Source organism: Sphaeramia orbicularis, chromosome 20, assembly GCF_902148855.1.
Source record: "Sphaeramia orbicularis chromosome 20, fSphaOr1.1, whole genome shotgun sequence".
In the NCBI taxonomy this organism is placed as follows: domain Eukaryota; kingdom Metazoa; phylum Chordata; class Actinopteri; order Kurtiformes; family Apogonidae; genus Sphaeramia; species Sphaeramia orbicularis.
The window spans coordinates 41254427-41275384 of NC_043976.1; the positions used below are offsets into that span (position 1 = coordinate 41254427).

General features: G+C 35.0%; 1 protein-coding gene across 1 annotated transcript; it reads left to right on the forward strand.

Annotated features, from left to right (window-relative positions):
- Positions 1 to 4097: 4097 nt before the first annotated feature.
- Positions 4098 to 8429, forward strand: rpl22l1 (ribosomal protein L22-like 1). Its single transcript, XM_030123442.1, has 4 exons — positions 4098 to 4148; positions 5485 to 5598; positions 5819 to 5940; positions 8248 to 8429. Exons 1-4 carry the CDS (start codon positions 4140 to 4142, stop codon positions 8390 to 8392), a joined length of 390 nt encoding a protein of 129 aa, XP_029979302.1. The 5' UTR covers positions 4098 to 4139; the 3' UTR covers positions 8393 to 8429.
- The last annotated feature ends 12529 nt before the right edge of the window (positions 8430 to 20958 follow it).

The window sequence follows — 20958 nt, forward strand, 5'->3', positions numbered from 1 at the left end:
TCCTTTGTTTTTGAGGGACTCAATCGGGTTGGGGAGGGTGGTAGAGTTGCAAACTTTTTGTTCACTCGAGGCCTTTGTCACCTGACTGGAGATGGCAAAAATAAAACGTTGAAACAAATGGATAAAAAACTGCAAAATATGTCTGTCTGGTTTTGTTTATAAGGAATTAATGGAGTTTGTTATGGAAGAACCAGATGTGCAGCTTCCGTAGATGATTAAAAAAAAAACACATTCAGACGCAAGTTTGTCAATCAGTAGTTCTGATCAGGGTTCCTTAAAAAGTCTTGAATTTACAAATCTGCACTTGATACTGGAGCTGCACAGTATATTGTTTGAGAATCGTCAACACAATGTACACGTGCGCAATAGTCACATGACAGGTCCTGCAATGTAGGAGGTAAATGAGCTCAACGTGTTCTCGACTAATTTCAAGGGTACCTGACACACTGAACACAGATCCACCAATCACAGTCGTTCATCAGTTTCGAGTCGCTGGCAAAAACATTGAAAAATGAGCAACGAACAAGAGAAAATCACCGTAAATGAAGACTTGGTGCCAAAAAGAAAAGTGACATCAGTTATCAGGAATTATTTCAGCTACAGAAGGATGATATTAAAACACGTTCTGTGTCGACAGTGTCTTCCACCTGTTGCCACAATGAGAGGAAACGATTCGTTTGACCATTTGTCGGCACCACACAGCTGTTATATCCTGAGTATTTTTTCATATCGCAGGGTTAAAAAAAAAAATCAGTGTCAGTTTTTTCCAATATTGTGCAGCCCTTCTAGATACCTTAAAGTCTTGAAAAGGTGTTAGATTTGATAAGGTGGGTCTTATGTTTCCATAAAGTTGTTCACTCTGTGTTTAAATGTTTGATAAATGTCTGAACTGCAAAGAAAGAAACTTAAGTCGACTCAGTTCCATGTGTCAATTTATACTGATATTAGGAACCAGACATCGCTGACTTTGCAGTCACCAGTGAGAAATGACTCAGTGGGAATAAAGGTGTAGGAGTAAATGAATACATTTTCCTAAATTCTAGGAGTTATGAATTTTTGCAGTATGGCTGAGAAATAGGCATTAAATTCTGTTCTAAGTCTTAAAAGGGTCTCAAAAAGTTTGAAATTTAACTTGTAGAAACCTTGCATGATGCAATGAAATATATTCATCCTGGTCTCAGTGTTTGGAGCATGAGAAAAAAAAAGAAAATATGAAATAAGATGTATAAAAGCTAAATGGAAAAATTAAAAACTACTATAAAATAAACCTGAATTTGTACAATATTACACAGTAACAGTTAAAGGTGCAGTATCTTTTCACTTTATCGGTTAAATATCTAGGTTTAACCTCAAAATCTGTAAAATTCTGACTTTATCAACACAAAGTGGTTAAACTATTGAATTTAACCGATAAGGCACAGCTAGTTGATTTGTATAACACTATTCATGCACAAGGTAACTCAGCGCTTTACAATGGCATAAGAAAAAAGATAAAAGCAAGACATTGAAATTTAAAATGAAAAAAGGGAAATATTGAAATCATCAGAAATAATCAGATTTTAAAATGCATTCACTGAATAAAAGACAATTATATTAAAATTAAAATAAAGCAGGACACTAAAATGAAAAAAGTGCATAATGACCTTTTTTAGGTACAACACAGGCTGTAAACGCTTTAATTAAAAAAAAAAAAAAAGGTTTTATCCTCAGTTAAAACGTCACAAATTTGGATTCACTGCTTTTGTCATGAAGAAAATTTGGGTTTAAAGTCAGTGTGTCGACAAACAGCATTTCTCACCAGAATTCAACATTTAACATAAACAAGTGAAAAATGAACCCCGCTGTTCTAAGTTTCAATGCATTTACTGCTGCTTTTTTATTCCGTACATGAAGTAGACGTTAAATAACGGGGTTTCATGTCAGTGGTTTGATTTAAGACCCTGATAATCAACATGTCACAGCATAATTCATCAATAAATTAACTGACAGAGAGAAACTACATGGTTTTAAAGTGAGTGGGTAAAATTATACTTCAAATTTAATCAGAATGAGTTAAAAATACATGAGTGACATATATCTGTACTTGTTTTCAAGGATGGAACTTGGATTTTCTTCATAAATGAACAAATTATGAAGGGAAAGGTCCCTGAACGCACCACATGGGTCTGGAGACATGAAAACCATCACAGGCAATTTAGGAAAATGAGGATCTGCAGATTTTATGTCATAAATGAAGTAAACTTGACATATATTGCCTTTATAACCTACAGTTCTGACCAGAATCCCAACATTTGATCGAATTATGAAGAAATCAGTGTTTGTTTTTTTACAAAGAAACGAGTGTTTGCTGCCTATTTAACCCTTAAAGACCCAAACATCTACTGATCTAATCTGTTTAATACCTGATGATCCACCAATTCTATCAATACATGTAAATAATTGGTGTAAAATAAGGTTTGTCATCTTTTTATGGTCATCAGATATGACCCATGTGGGTCATATCCATAACCATAAGATGAAAAAATAGAATTGTTACATAAATTTATAAATTGTAGAGAAAAAAGTTTGTGTTCTTTGTATAAATTCAGTTCTGTCTATAAAACCCTGATGAGCGCTTGTCCTTTGAATTATCTCCAGTTCGCATTTGAAGGAGAATCTTCAAACAAATGAGTTTAAGTTAAAATCTGCAGGAAGAAATAAGAAGCAAAGTGAAACATGTAATCTGAGTGTGTTGCGTTCACTGTCGCTTCGGTGCAAACGGACACGCCCCAACGTGAGTCACTGACCGCCGGCCTTTCAGCAGCTCAGTGGAAACGACGACGCATGTTTCCGTTTGTGTTCATACGTCGGCTTTGTGACTCATCTGGAGGGATTTACTCTGTCCGAACAGACGAGAACTCGACCGACGAGAGGGAGTCTGAGCAGAGGTCAAAGGTCGAACACCATCAGCAGGTTTATTATCAGAGGGAGAATAGGAGGCCAGAGAAGAGACTGAATCAGCAAAATGATCAACAACACCAGTAGAAATGAAGCAAATGACCAACAAAACCACCAAAAAATAAACAAATGATTAACAAAACCACCAAAAACTACACAAATGATCAATAAAACCACCAAAAAATAAACAAATGATTAACAAAACCACCAAAAAATAAACAAATGATCAACAAAACCACCAAAAACTACACAAATGATCAACAAAACCACCAAAAAATAAACAAATGATCGACAAAACCACCAAAAACTACACAAATGATCAATAAAACCACCAAAAAATAAACAAATGATTAACAAAACCACCAAAAACTACACAAATGATCAATAAAACCACCAAAAAATAAACAAATGATTAACAAAACCACCAAAAAATAAACAAATGATCAACAAAACCACCAAAAACTACACAAATGATCAACAAAACCACCAAAAAATAAACAAATGATCGACAAAACCACCAAAAACTACACAAATGATCAATAAAACCACCAAAAAATAAACAAATGATTAACAAAACCACCAAAAACTACACAAATGATCAACAAATACAACAAGAAAAACAAATGATCTACAAAAACTAAACAAATGATCAACATGACCATCAAAAAATAAACAAATGATAAACAGAACCACTAAAAACTAAACAAATGATTAAAAAAAACACCAAAAAATAAACAAATGATCAACAAAACCACCAAAAAATAAATGATCAACAAAACCACCAAAAAATAAACAAATGATCGACAAAACCAACAAGAAAAACAAATGATCTGCAAAAATGAAACAAATGCTCAACAAAACCAATAGAAAATCAGATGGTCAACAAAAAATCCGTTAAATAATCAACAAAACCCACAAAAAATGAACATATTCCTAAATTTAAACAACTTATAAAATCAGAAAATGGTTTTTAAAAAAAAAACAAAAACCAAGAATATTACATTTTTATTTGAGTTATTCGATGCATGTTTTATGTGTAATTAGTGAAATGCATGCTTTTTAGTTTACCACAAAATGTTTCTCCAAATATTTCTGCGGCTTTTACACCCATGTATGATAGAGGCGTGTCATGCGATGCACGCTACGTACTACGTCACTTCCGTATTACGTCAGGCACGTTCTTTCTCGTCCTTTCGCTCAACATGGCGCCAGTGAGTAGCTTCAGCTCCGTCACATTTTACTGAATCTATCGGCATTTCTGTCATTTTTCAGCTGCAATGACTTATATACCACTGTGATGTAAATGTTGAACCACTTGGGGAAGTTTAGATGAGGCTTAACCTGTAGATTTGAAGAAATAAATAAGTTAGCATGGTTAGCATTAGCATGAGGCGGCTGTACTCACACGTGTCTCATTCATTAGTGACGTTCAGCCTGATCCCATGGAAATTAAACCTGTTTTTACACATGTCTGATGTTTTCTCCCTCTAGAAAGTTAATCTAGCAGAATATTATCAGGCTATGCGTGGTTTAAAGTTCATTTGAAAGTTCGGTTTAAGTTATAGCACAGTTTAATGATGGTTTAACATTACATTTATTGTATTGTAACTGGGTTACAGATTATTGAAGTATGAATGAAACTGTCAGTTCTTCATATTTAATATGATCTTTAATATGCACAACTTGACTACAAACTGATTATTTACATTTTACTATTAAGATGTCAACAATTTAAGAAACTTTATCCTTTACATGTCTTTGTGAAAAAAACTATATACATTTAGCTAACACACTCTTACATACTTTAATAAAATAAACTGGAAACAAATGAGCAAAGTGCAGATTATCTGATATTCTCAGTGTATATGATAAAGTGGCCTGACACGTATTGTTTTTTTTCTCATTCTGATGATCGTGACCCTTTTTTATTTTCAATTTTGTTAATTCATTTTACTTTTTCAATTTTGTTTTTGTTTTCTAAGTTACTAACTAGTGAAAGTCATATGTAACTATACGTGGATTTCTCCCCTGTACTCTGTCATCATGCATGTACATCTGCTAACTGAATTCATTCTTTTATATCTGCATGTGTGTAAGAAAAAAAAAGTGAGTTGAAGACAATAATAGGAAGTTTCATTCTACCATCACTACATACATTTGTACTGTGAAAGAAATAATAGTGAAACGTCTAGAGTTTTTTAATTATATTTCTTAAGTGCATAAAAACACATCAGATCTGATTTACAATTATTCAAATAGATTAGACTTGATTGATCCCACCATGAGGAAACAATTGACAGCAGCAAGTTCCAAAAACAAGTGCAGGAAAGACAGACTGAAATATATGCAGTGTGAAAGCTGTAATGTATAGAGAAAAAGAAATCATCTGTTTATGTACATTTAGAGGTAAATAATATATATATATTAAGAAAAAAAAAAAAGGCTCTAACAGTTGTCAGATTTTTCTGATCATGTAAACAGGCTCAGTGATGATAATGTTTGGAGGGATTTTAGCAAAAGAATTTAAACGTGTTGTTTGATTTTTAGATTAAACAGAAGAGGCCGACTGTGGGTAAAAAGTCCAAAAAGGGGGCTGCATGGAACTTCACCTTGGACCTGACCCACCCGGTGGAGGACGGCATCCTGGACTCTGCAAACTTTGTAAGTTCAGGCACTAAACGGACACTGGTTGTAAATAAACAGAACGTCTTCCTGTGTGGAGTGAATATTTAAAACGGACATTAAATGTAGTGAAATGCATGGTGGGGGGTTATGAAGGCAAGTGTGGCGGCTAACGCTGTGTCCGGACTAGGGCCGCCTTCCCTAGATCCACAGTCACTAGGGTTCCCTTCCCTAGTCGTCACTATGCTCTGTCCAATAGGAAACCTTCCTCAAGGAGAGGATCAAGGTCAACGGGAAGACGGGGAACCTGGGTAACATAGTCCAGGTTGGACGGATGAAGAACAAGATCAACGTCACGTCTGAGAAGCAGTTTTCCAAAAGGTGACACTCCTTCACAGGCTTTAATATCACTGATCCACAATATTTAGTTCATGATCTGCCTCAGATGAAATGTGTTAAATCTTAGATTCTTTAATAAGATGAAAACAAATAATCAAAGTTGGATAACTGATGTCTTTAATAGATATATAAAAAAGTGTTATTACACACACACACACACATAAATAAATAAATAAATAAATAAATAAATAAATATATATATATATATATATATATATATATATATATATATATATATATATATATATATATATATATATATATATATATATATATATACACACATATAAAATATGTGTGTGTGTTTGTTTATCTTTTTTTTAGGTTTAGGTTAGTTTATTTCAGACATAATACAAAACATGAAATAAAAAATAAATAATACACAAATAAAAAAAATCAAACAATAGAAAAATAATAATGATAAAAAATATACAAAAAATCAAATAATAGAAAAAAAAGAACAACTATTGTGCCTGAAAGGGAGTAGGAAGAAGCCACTGCTTATCCAGTCCTACCCCCTAATTCCAGTCCTCAGACTGTTAGTGCTGAATCACTTGATATACAACATAAGATTGTGTTTATCTACATACACTTCTACATACACTTAAACAGTCACATCTACATACACACATACAGTCACATACACATATACATACACACATAGTCACATACACATATACATACACACATACAGTCACATACACATCTGCATACACACACAGTCACATACACATATACATACACACATACAGTCACATACACATATACATACACACATACAGTCACATACACATCTGCATACACACACAGTCACATACACATATACATATACATACACACATACAGTCACATACACATATACATACACACATACAGTCACATACACATCTGCATACACACATACAGTCACATACACATATACATACACACATACAGTCACATACACATATACATATACATACACACATACAGTCACATACACATATACATACACACATACAGTCACATACACATCTGCATACACACATAGTCACATACACATATACATACACACATACAGTCACATACACATATACACACACACATACAGTCACATACACATATACATACACACAGTCACATACACATATACATACACACATACAGTCACATACACATCTGCATACACACATACAGTCACATACACATCTGCATACACACATACAGTCACATACACATATACATACACACATACAGTCACATACACATATACATACACACATACAGTCACATACACATATACATACACACATACAGTCACATACACATACACATATACACACACACATACAGTCACATACACATATACATACACACATACAGTCACATACACATATACATACACACATACAGTCACATACACATACACATATACATACACACATACAGTCACATACACATATACATACACACATACAGTCACATACACACCAGTTTATGTCTACCGTTGTACACACACGTCTGCACCCCCATGTTTATATACACACACCGTACAATAGAACAACCTGACAATCCAATTAATGATCACACCCTTCCTTGAGCCAGATATTGTGAAAATAACATTTCTTTGTACATTTTTTTGAATTTTGAATATTTGGACATTTTGATTACCCCTCTATTATTTTTATTAATTTTTTTTGTTACTCAATTTTTTTCTTTTTATTCACTTGTTCATTTTTGCTCATTTTAATGATTATTTTCATTATTTCTTAGTTTCCTCGACTATTCTCTTTATTTTATTAAATTTATTCATTTTTAATTATTTTGTAAATTTTTGTTCGCTTTGGTTTGTAATTTATTTGCCAATAAGTCTCTGAAACTATTAAAATACTTACAATTCATTGCTCTACATTTTCTAAAATAAATGATCTTCCTATAGATTAAATGTGTTGAATCTGACATACTTAAATCAGATGAATTGAAAACAAATGACCAAAGTGCTGTTTTTTCTGATGTTTTCAGTGTATATGATAAAGTATTATTACTCATATATATGGGTTTATGTCCATTTATTCAATAGATTTATAAATGTTTAGTATAAAGAACCTGTAAAGTGAATGTATTAGAATGTACAGACAATGTTTTACTCTGACAAACATTCCTTTAGAATAAACCCATTCTGTCATTAATTCTCACTGTGACATTTAGACCATAGACTGTATATGTGAAAGGACAGAAAACCAGCATTTGGACTGAATTTACATTAATGACTCAAATCTGGAGCTAAAATGCATCTGATTTTTTTTGTAGGTATCTGAAGTATCTGACGAAGAAATACCTGAAGAAGAACAACCTTCGTGACTGGCTGAGGGTGGTTGCGTCCGACAAACAGACGTACGAGCTGCGTTACTTCCAGATCAGTCAGGACGATGAGGAGTCGGAGGCAGACGAGTAAACGGCCCAGAGTTGAAACCAATAAATGTAGAAAAAAAACATGTTTGTCCTGTCGTTGATGTCATTAAAGCAGCGTGGGTAAAAGTCTGAACATGGATACACCGTGGTCTTTGACAACACTGAGCCTGTTTACAGGACCATAAAAGTTAGATAATGGTTATTAATCAGATAATTATTATAATCAGATCTAATGCTTTTACATACACTTAAGAAATGTGATAATCGGAAACCCTGGCTTAGACACTAGTCCATTGGATTTCTTTTGGAGTTCTTGCATATATAGTGATGGTAGATTCAAACTTCCTGTTATTGTCTTCTACTCATGTTTGACTATAACTATAAGTAACTTCAGTTTTCTACCATTTTAATTATTTTTACACATGTGCAGATGTAACAGAACTAAATAAATCTGATTAATCTGTATACACGCAGGAAGACAGTATCAGGGACAAATCCAGGTGTGTTAATCTGATTTGTCATAATCAGATTACTTCTGTTATCAGATAAAGATGAGATTATTCTGTTTATATGAGCAATAATCTGAAAACTCCAGAAATCTAATAATCAGAGTATTATTGTGGTTGTAAATGGACTCATTGAATCACCAGTAAAGCCCATGGAGTTGGATCGATGTCAGTAGATGGACACACTGGGTTTATGTTCAGTTTATGACAGATTTCAGCAAAAGTCACTTTTTTATATAACTTTTGAATTCACTGTGATCTTTCATGAACATCTCCAGGATCAGTGAATTAAATCTCGAAAAATACCAGATTTTTACTGAAAATCTGGGGGGAGGGGACTGATCTGCCATGACAGGTCTGCTTTTCTAGTTGATATTGAATTCACTGGTTTCACAGATGCTTCCATTGAGATTCAGAGAAAAAAAAAAGGAAGAAATGGAATAAAAACAATGAGTAGAACATGATGGTGGAAAGGGTCGATGCTTCTGAACTTCCAAATAACACATGACGACTGAAAAACTACATGGGCCCGACTTTAAAGTGTGTTTGTGATGAATGTTACATCTGTTTATCTAGAGTTAATCAGTCCACAAACCAACCACTAGATGGTGCTACAGACTCTGGACAAACTGAAGCCGCATGGACAAGAAACCAACAGAAAACTCAAGAAATACATCCAACATTTTCACTAACTCCACAAGCTCTGGTCAAAGGGTTGATTTAAAATAGGTGTAAAATGGGGGTTTGTTAAAGTCAGTTATTGATCTTTAAAAGGAAGTTCTTCCTCGCCTCTGTCACCAGTCACAAGTGTTTGCTCCTGGAGGATTCTGTTGGGTTTCTGGAAATTGGCTTAAAGTCTGGTTTCGATCAACTCGAAATGCAAAGTGTCATGAGATAACTTTTGTTATGATTTGGCGCTATATAAATAAAATTTGATTGATTGATCTTAAATTTAATGTAATTCCATCATATATAAGCAGAAATAATTAAGCATGTATGGAAATAAATATGGTTTTTACTGAATTCTATCAAAAGATTGATTTTACCATTTATGGTCAAATTCTATTAACAAAAAATAAACTGTGACAAACAACCAGAAATTGAGTGCAATTTTACCAATATTCTGCCTCAGTTTATCATTTCCACATGTACATTATAACTTACAGATCACAGTCCATCTACAAAGACACAAAACATTCAATAACAGGCAGAATATTGGTAAAATTACACTTATAAGACATTTCGTGCTTGTATTTGTTCAGGTTATTAACAGTTTTTATGAAAGGACAGTTTGTAAATATCAACATTTTCATTTAATTTTGGAGTTGTTATTATGTATCGGTTATTATTATAGTATTTTGCTGTTTGTGGCACCTGAACTAAGATGATTTTAACATCCGTGACTGTTCAAATTTTTTCATTTTACAAATTCATCAGGAGGGATTGGACTCGTTAACGCCTGGTTTTGGCCCACGAGCCGTATGTTTGACACCCCTGTTATGTGCTGCATTTCCACTACGTGGTACCAGCTCGACTTGGGTACCAGGTACTGTTCTTGAGGCCATTTCCAAGTACAGAAAACTACCGACTTTAGAGTACCTGGTTGTCATAGCGACATTGTGCGTAACTTCTGTGACGTCATCTTCAACCTTGTCCAACTCACGCTGAATCTTTTCATCAGCCACCAAAGATAGAAATGTCTGAACCTCATCAAATGACCACAGTGTTGTTTTGTGAGTTGGCATCATAGAAGTATTTAGCCTACCGATATATTAACGGTCAACTTCCGAATTTGGTTTGTTAAAAATGGCAGGGCTGCGCATTGATGACGCAATGACACAGTGACAAGTCTGACCAATCAGTGGTCTGCAGTGTTTATGCATCACATTTTAGGATCTCTTCACTTGTTTTGGAACCTTGGCTGAGCAGATACTAAAAAAATAGTACCTGGTACCAGATTCCAGGTCCTTCTACATAATGGAAACACAAAAAGGTCGAGTCGAGCCGGTACCAGGTAGTGGAAACGCGGCTATAAAAGAACAGGAACACTGACAAAGAAGAGTTTGACTTGAAATTTTTAGACGAAGGAAGGAAATGTGATCAGAAATTTGTAGGATTTATAATGTCAGGACTCAGATTTCACATTGGTTCTGTGACTCTTAAGGGTTAATGTTTATAAAACTGACGGACCTGCAGATTCCCTGGTTTTACAGAAGTAGACCAATGACTGATTTTTAAAGATAAAGATGATTTGAAGCAGGAAAAAGCAAAACTCAATCAGATAAAAACCAACTACACATGAAGTAATAAATACTGAAATATCGATCCTTGACAGATATGGGAACGAGCCTCAAATCATCTATAACTAGAAGCACTCGGAGAGCGCAGACCTCCGCCAAGGCTGATCAGTGCCCCCCCCCACCCCCGATCACCACCAAAATTTAATCATTTCTTCCTTATCCCATTTCCAACAAACCTTGAAAATTTCATCAAAATCTGTCCATAACTTTTCGAGTTATGTTGCACACTAACGGACAGACAAACAAACAGACAGACAGACAGACAAACCCTGGCAAAAACATAACCTCCTTGGCGGAGGTAAAAATCCACATCAGATTGAATTTTATCGCATTATTTTCCTTATGTCAGAATTATCAGATACCAAAAACTGAAAATGTAAAAACATTTCATTAATATCTTCAGTGTCATTTTTTCATTTCCCAAATTGATCCTACGGGCCTGATTGGACCCTTTGGCGGCCGGTTTTGGTCCACAGGCCCTATGTTTGACACCCGTTATTATACAGGGTGTCCCATAAGTCTCCATACATAGGAGACATAATACATTCCATACATATATGGTTCTAACATGTATTTCTTTATATTTCTTCTTTATAGTTCTTCAGCAGAGGACACGCATTGAAATGTGTTCCCGACAAAATGGCAGTCATATAGAACATATTATATAAATAAAAATGGTTTATGTCAAGAAACGTTCATTTTTCCTATGTATGGAGACTTATGGGACACCCTGTAGAATAGAATGTGTTCAGTTTCATGTGACGTCATTGTGTCGGTTTTTCGATGTGAGTGAAGAGACTGAGGTTCATCTGGATCCAGTTCATCGTCTCATCTGATCCACATTAAACCTCAGCCTCAGGAATGTGTTCAGACGTTTAAAGGAACGTTAACCCTCGACTAAAAGAACAGAACAGGAGTTTAGAACCAGGAGGGGATGTTTACAGAGAAAAACACAACAGAGGAGTAAAAAATATGAAAAGATGAGGCACTTATGACTGAAATGAAAATAAAAAAACAGTAAATACAAATATGAACCTGTTCAGAAGACCATCTGTTACCAACATGGAGTATGAGATAATAGATACTGACCAGACAGGCAGGTGCATTATGGGAAGTGTTGTATATATGGCCTCAGGTCCAGGTCCTACTCTCAGATCCTGGGCCAGGTTCTGGTCTCTGATCCTAGTCTGGGGTCCTGGTCTTACATCCTGGTCCTGGTCCATGTTCTGGTCTGAGATCTTGGTCTTACATCCTGGTCCTGTCTTAGCTCTTGGTTCTGGTCTCAGATCCTAGTTTGAGGTCCTGGGCCTGGTCCACGATCTGCTCTGAGGTCCTCGTCTTAGATCATGGTTCTGGTCTGAGATCCTGGTCCTGTTGCTGATTCACTATATGAACCTGATTCTTGGGTGAAACTGGACATTGGATCAGATTAAAACTGGAGGATTTAAGTATGAAGACATTTATAAATATAATGATTGTACTACTACTACTATTGATACTACCACTACTACTACTACTACTACTACTACTACTACTACTACTACTACTACTACTACTACTACTACTACTACTAATAATAATAATAATAATAATAATAATAATAATAATATGGTGATGACCTGTAAAATGAATTTACTGGAGTCAAACCAGTATTTGCTCCTCAGATGTACTTGACGAGACGTGTATATTTGTATTTATTTATATATTATTTTATTTAACTGTGTTTGGTTTATTCCTATAAATCAGATCACAGTTACAGTCCAATAATGTAAACTTGTACTGAACTACTTTGCATTCCACTCCTGTTTCCTGAACACACATCTGGTCATTTCCCATGATCCTTCAGTCCACAGGTGATAAACAAACCCTGGGCCATGCACTGAAAAACCTAAGAGAATAATTTGTGCAGAAAATTAGCAATAAAAAAGTCCCTGGGGCAGTAATAACAGTCACTGATGTTTTTCTTTCTGTAAATAATGACAATGATAATTACTCAGGTTTTTACATTTTTGTAAAAGGACAGTTTGTAAATGTAAACATTTTATGTCATTTTGGAGTTGACATTATTTAATAGGTTATGACGATAGTATTTCACTGTACAATGGAATCTGAACTAAAACCATTTGAACATCATTGATCTTTAATATCTACAGTGTAAATTCTACTAGTAATAATACTACTTCTACTACTACTGATACTACTATTACTGATACTACTACTACTGATACTACTACTACTACTACTAGTAATACTATCACTGCTGATACTAGTACTACTACTACTGATACTACTACTACTACTACTACTACTACTACTACTTCTACTGCTGTTACTGATACTGATACTACTGATACTACTACTACTACTACTACTACTGATACTACTATTATTACTGATACTACTACTACTACTGATACTACTACTACTACTAGTAAAACTATTACTGCTGATACTAATACTACTACTACTGATACTACTACTACTACTACTTCTACTGCTATTACTGATACTACTATTACTGATACTACTACTACCACTACTGATACTATTACTGATACTACTACTACTACTACTACTACTACTGATACTACTACTACTACTTCTGATACTACTATTATTGATACTACTACTACTACTGATATGACAACTACTACTGATACTACTACTACTACTACTACTGATACTACTATTATTACTGATACTACTACTACTACTACTTCTACTGCTATTACTGATACTACTATTATTACTGATACTACTACTACTACTACTACTACTACTACTACTACTGATACTACTATTATTACTGATACTACTACTACTACTACTACTACTACTACTACTGATACTACTATTATTACTGATACTACTACTACTACTACTACTACTACTACTACTGGTACTACTATTATTACTGATACTACTACTACTACTGATACTACTACTACTAGTAGTAATACTTTTAGTACTGATACTACTACTACTGATACTAGTACTACTACTACTGATACTACTACTACTACTAGTAATACTATTACTACTACTGCTGATACTAGTACTGTTACTACTGATACTACTACTGTTGATACTAGTAATACAACTACTACTACTACTGATAGTAGTACTACTTCTACTGATACTACTACTACTGCTGATACTATCATTGATCTTTAATATCTTCAGTGTAATTTCTTCATTTCACACATTCATCCCACAGGAGGGACTGGACTCTTTGACGGGCCTCTTTTGGTCCACGGGCCGTATGTTTGACACCCTGCTTTAAAGACACAACCAGTCCATTGTGTTTTCTCTGATTATCCTTAAAGACGTCGGTGGATTCTGCTTTAACAGACGTTCTGAGGATGTGAAAGGGTTAAGTGAAGACAGTTGAGTGTGTGTTTGTGTTGCGTTTGTGTAACGGCGGCGTCCGATAACACACTGTTAATAACACATGAGCCTGGTCACATGACGTCAGTGCTGAATGATTAACGCTGCGTCTCCTCCTCAGGTTCCAACAGATCTGCCTCAGGAAGGAAAACTCCACAGGTCAGTTGGACATTTTCATCACTTTTTACTGCAGTATTTGTACTTTACTCTCACTTTTCTGCAGTTTTACCCTTAAACTCAACTTCATATTGTACTTCTTTACTCCTCTATGTATGTGTGACGCCTTTATTTCTTCCTACAGTTTTCCCATCTCCTTCCTGTCCAGTGAAACTTCTACAAACGTGGTGATTTTCCAGGTTTGTGATAGAGTTCAGAGACAGATCCTCCTCCTTAATCTAAATGACCTCGTTTAAAACTTGGATTTGCGGTAAAATTCACCATCACAGAGTTGAAACACGGATGATTTTGATGATGATCTTATTAGCTGCTACCCAAATCACACCATATGCATGTGCACATACATTGTAAATATGTATATAATATTTAAATTCATATAAATACCTTTTTTTTTTTTCACAAGTTGATATTTTCTGTTCACTGTCTTTCCTGCACTTTATTTTTGTATTTGCTACTGTTACCTGAGAAGCTTCTCCATAGTGGGATCAATAAAGTCTATCTTATCTTACCTTATCTCATCGTAATTTATGCTGTTTTATCTTAATTTATTGTATCATATCTTAATTTATTGGATCTCATCGTATCTTAATTTATCTTCTGGATTGTATCTTATCATATAGTATCTTAATTTATCATACCTTGTCTTAATTTATCTTATCGTATCTTATCTTATTGTAATTTAAATCTTATCTTGATTTATTGTATCGTATCTTAGTTACCATATCTTCTTGTGTCTTATTGTATCTTATCTTGATTTATCTCTTCCTATCTCATCTTAATTTCATATGGTATTGTTATCGTATCTTATCTTATTTGATCTTATTGTATTGTATCTTATTATATCTTATTTTAATTTATCACATCTTATCATACCTTACTGTAATTTGTTGTTTCATATGTTATCTTAATTTATCTCATATATAACCTTCGCATATAGTTCGGATCACATTTGTAAATAACTTGACCTAACAGGTGCAAAAATTATGAAATATGTGGTTTCTGAAACTCATATTTAAGGGATTCAAGTACAAACTGGACCATATATTAAAGGTTCCAAATGAAATTTTCTCTACATTTAACATTTTTAAGTGATTTATCATCTTTAATTACATAAATAAATAAATATATATATATATATAAATAAATATATAAATAAATATATATATATATATATATATATATATATATATATATATATATATATATATATATATATATATATATATACACATATACATATACATATATATATATATATATATATATATATATAATGTGTTTTGCATTTCTCAGTGGAAATCATGTATTTTCTTATATTTAATTCACTGATTATATAGCTGTTCATAAAAGCTCAGTGAATTCAAAGTTTATCAGATCTGAGAAAACTGATGAAAAAGTGACTTTTTCAGCAAAACATATCATTAACTAAATAAAAAACAAATGTCTCCATTATCATTTGTCAAACTATATAGATTTGATTGTTTTATTCACTATTTTTCTTTACATTTGCGTTTACAGACATGTATTGTAAGTCAAAGCTTAAGTCATGTATTGATAGGTTGAATGGATCATGTTTAAAAATGGCTCTGGGAAACATTCATGGAGAATTAACCAGATATTTACATAAATATATTTCTTCTGAGACTTATTGTTAAAGGATTCAAGTAGAAACTGGATCACAAATTGAAGGGTGGGACCAGTATGTAATGGATAAACATTAATATTGCAGTAAAATTCATCAAAAACATCCTAAAGAGGTGATTTACCTTCAACTTTTGATGGTTTAATTACATTTTTTGGTGATAATCCATCAGTGTTTGGCTGTAGATGTATGTGGGTCTGGGTTTGGATTTGGCCTCCGTCGTCCGATGTTCCGCTGTGAAAGTAGACCCTCCATCCTCATCAATGTTTCAGTGACGGAGTCTCGCTCTAGTGACTGAGGAGAACAGATGACACTGTTCCATCATCAGGCCTGGACAGGTACAAGTACAGGTACGGGTACAAGTACAGGTACAGGTACAAGTACAGGTACAAGTACAGGTACAGGTACAGGTACAAGTACAGGTACAGGTACAAGTACAGGTACAGGTACAAGTACAAGTACAGGTACAGGTACAGGTACAAGTACAGGTACAGGTACAGGTACAGGTACAAGTACAGGTATAGGTACAGGTACAAGTACAGGTACAAGTACAGGTATAGGTACAAGTACAGGTACAGGTACAAGTACAGGTACAGGTACAAGTACAGGTATAGGTACTTGTACAGGTACAAGTACAGGTACAGGCACAGGTACAAGTACAGGTACAGGTACAAGTACAAGTACAGGTACAGGTACAAGTACAGGTACAAGTACAGGTATAGGTACAAGTACAGGTACAGGTACAAGTACAGGTACAGGTACAAGCACAGGTATAGGTACTTGTACAGGTACAAGTACAGGTACAGGCACAGGTACAAGTACAAGTGCAAGTACACATACAGGTACATGTATAGGTACAGGTACACGCACAGGTAGCCTATAGGTTAGGGGTATAACGGTGCACTCGTTTAAACCAAACCGTCTTAGTTCGGGGCCTTCAATACAATATGGAGGCGTACTGAACGAATACATGTAGCCTATTTGAAGAATGCAAACACTTGGGAAGCAGGGTGTCCCCTATTTACGTTCAGCTGTAGCACCGCTGCTGAATTTTCAGTGCTGCTGCAAAAAACCCCAAAAAACAGTTTATTCTGAGGCTGGGGCGCCTATGGAGGGGGGGGTAAACATGACAACAGGCAGTATAATAGAGGCACAGAAGCTGAGTTGGACGGTCAAAGCATGTTAAGTTTTACTTTTGGTTTTTCTGTAGTTACGGAGAGCATCCCCCATACACCCCCCTTTCACTGGTCTCCTTCACTGTACCGAAAATGTACCAAACTGAAATGTTTCTGTACTGTTATACCCCTACCATAGGTACAGGTATACGCACAAGTACAGGTACACATATGTACAGGTACAGTTAATACCTGTTGATCCATTAATCCAATCAATACATGTAAATAATTGGTGTAAAATGCAGTTTGTTGTCTTTTCATGTTCATCAGATATGACTCATGTGGACGTTCAGAGGCTCCGTTGTTACCATGGAAACGCCGTCATCCTCTACAACAGGGGTGTCAAACTCAGACCCTCGAGGGCCGGTATCCTGCATGTTTTAGATGTATCCCTCTTCCAACACCTGATTCAAATGATAAGCCTATCATCCAGCTCTGCAGAAGCCTGATAATGACCATCAGGTGTGCTGGAGGAGGGAAACATCTAAAACATGCAGGATACCGGCCCTCGAGGATCTGAGTTTGACACCCCTGCTCTACAGCACTGATTCACCAGTAAAACCCATGGAGATGGATCAATGACAGTGGATGGACACACTGGGTTTATGTTCAGTTAATGATATCTTTGCTGAAAAAGTCGCTTTTTCTTCAGTTTTCTCTGGTTTTGATAAAATACTCAACTTTAATCTGAGTTTTAATGAACATCTACGTCAGGGGTCAGCAACCCTGGTCCTCGAGAGCCACTATCCTGCATGTTTTAGATATGTCCCTCTTCCAACACACCTGATTCAAATGATAAGCCAATCATCAAGCTCTGCAGAAGCCTGATAACAGCCATCAGGTGTGTTGGAAGAGGGAAACATCTAGAACATGCAGGATAGTGGCTCTGTTTATGGGTTAAAATCAACTTTTCCACTACACACAACAGGTACAATCTCAACCCAAAAAGTAGGCACACAAGTATCAAAGTACATAAAGTCAAGGTCATGGGAAAAAAAACAATTTTGAAAAAGTCTGGAATTTTAATTTGGCTGAAGAGCAAACACCCTGTATGTATAGTGGCGTCTCCTTTTCCACTCAGGTGTGGGCCAATCTCTCTGATAGGACCACACCTCCAGACCTCAGGAACAAGGAAAGTAGGGGATGGTCTTGAGGCAGGAGGTCATCACACTCAATAATGGCCTGTTCCAAAGTGCTGGGGGGTAGACTATATCCCACCACAAAGCAATCCAGACCATCCACGTTGAACATAAACAACAAATACGGACAATGCAGATCTAAGCTCCTATTTGCTTTCTTATTGAAGAAGTGTTTTGATTCAACGCTCGATTATTCTCACATTCACAAACGAGATGGAAGAGGTGAAGCAACAAATGAGGTAATTATACATTGTGAAGTTTTTTTTCATTGTGAACTGGCACTGTCCGCCACCACTGTTGTATCGATGTCACATTGTTGATTCGCAGTAGGGTGGGGGGGGGCTCTATCTGGCTCCACTTTGCAACTAGGACCTCCAGCTTCCAATGCATTTTACTGAGTTGGATGTCTCCAACTTCCCACCTCTCAGCACTTTGGAACACACCACCACAGTGTTTAATATGTTTATTGAAGTTTAAATAATAATATTCAAAAAAAAAAAAAAAAAAAACACAACAAAAGCTTAAAAGAAAAATAACCAAAAATCCCACCCCACACATATACGAACTCCCCATCCCCACTGTCACCAAAAAAAAAATAAAAAAAGGAGAAAATGACAATCTGTAAAACACAAATGTTTAGGAAACAAATCAGCCAGAACGCTACGAAGAGATTCATTCTTGTACCTTTGTTGATGATTGGTTAAAATAAGACAAAAAAGGCCTCAACACCTGATGGAGCTTCTTTTCAGAACTCTTCACAAATCTGATTTTCTCCAGTTTAAGATGAAATAGTATGTCTTTAATCCAATGTGATACTATAGATATGATCTTTATTCTATTGTTTTTATTTGGTAGTGGTTTATTGTTCTTATTTATCTATTTATTTATTCATTTATTTTTGTTATTTTTAATTCTATGGCTTTTTAATCTATTGTATTTTATTTTATTTGGGTTTTATTTATTCTTCTGTATAGAACTTTTTTTCTTTTTTGTACAGTTTCTATGTCTTTAAATCTATTTCTGTATTTTACTCTTCTGTTTTGGTTTTATTTATTCTTCTGTACAGCACTTTGGTCCACTGCAGTTGTTTTAAAGTGCTTTACAAATAAAGTTGGATTGGACTGGATTGTATAGATGGGGTAGCATCCTTCCAAAAAAGTTGAAAAAGCAATGAGTTTCAGACCCCTGACAAGTAAACCTAACCCCTCAGCAGGGGCAAAAATCCCAGTATATATGTAGTTGGATGGGGGGGATCTTTCTGCTGTATCTTTTGACTGTGCTGTGTGTCATTCTCTCTTACTCTTGAAACTTGCTTTACGGTGTTGTTCAGATGTTTTCAATAATGATACTAAAAGTAATAATATCTTTATCCTAGATGACATTTAACTGCATTCACCCACTGCCTTACAGGTTGATCTACTACTAAGTTGAGTTCCTATTCATCCTGGAGGCTCATATCCTCCATTATCATCACTGATAAACATTCATCTAAATCACAGGTGTCAAACATGTGGCCTGGGGGCCGAATCTGGCCCGCCAAAGGGTCCAGTCTGGCCCTTGGGATGAATTTGTGAAATGCAAAAATTACACTGAAGATATTAACAATCGTTTTATTTCAGGTTCCACATTCAGACCAATGGGCTCTATGCACAGCCCCACTACTTCCTGAAATTCAGGTGGCTCCTTTATTTCCTGTCTTTCATTATTGGACACACTGATTAATCCAGGTGTGTCTGCTACTTCTTGTTGTGACTACTGATTAATTAGGCACACCTGAATTAATCAGTGTGTCCAATAATGAAAGACAGGAAATAAAGGAGCCACCTGAATTTCAGGAAGTAGTGGGGCTGTGCATAGAGCCCATTCAATCTCAAGTGGGCGGGACCAGTAAATACTATCATAATAACATATAAATAATGACAACTCCAAATTTTTCTTTTTGTAAATGTAAATATTTTCACTAAAACACTAAAACAAAGTATAATTTTGCAAAAAATGTAAATAACCTGAACAAATATAAACAACCTGAAATGTCTTAAGAGAAGTACGTACAATTTTAACAAGATTCTGTCTGTTACTAAATGTTTTGCGTATTTTTTGTATTATAATGTAAATGTGTAAATGATAAACTGAGGCAGAATATTGTTAAAATTACACTTATTTTTTCAGTTTGTTCATGTTATTCACATCTTTTGAAAGGATAGTTTGTAGATGTAAACCTTCTCATCATGTAAATTAACGTTTTTCGCTCTTAAACATAGAGAAAAGTTTGGAGTTGACATT

Excerpts from the sequence above, each read along its gene's own strand:
- rpl22l1 (XM_030123442.1), top strand. Across the intron at positions 5,599-5,818 it reads TCCTGGACTCTGCAAACTTT|GAAACCTTCCTCAAGGAGAG; the intron begins GTAAGTTCAGGC and ends TCTGTCCAATAG. Across the intron at positions 5,941-8,247 it reads GAGAAGCAGTTTTCCAAAAG|GTATCTGAAGTATCTGACGA; the intron begins GTGACACTCCTT and ends TTTTTTTTGTAG.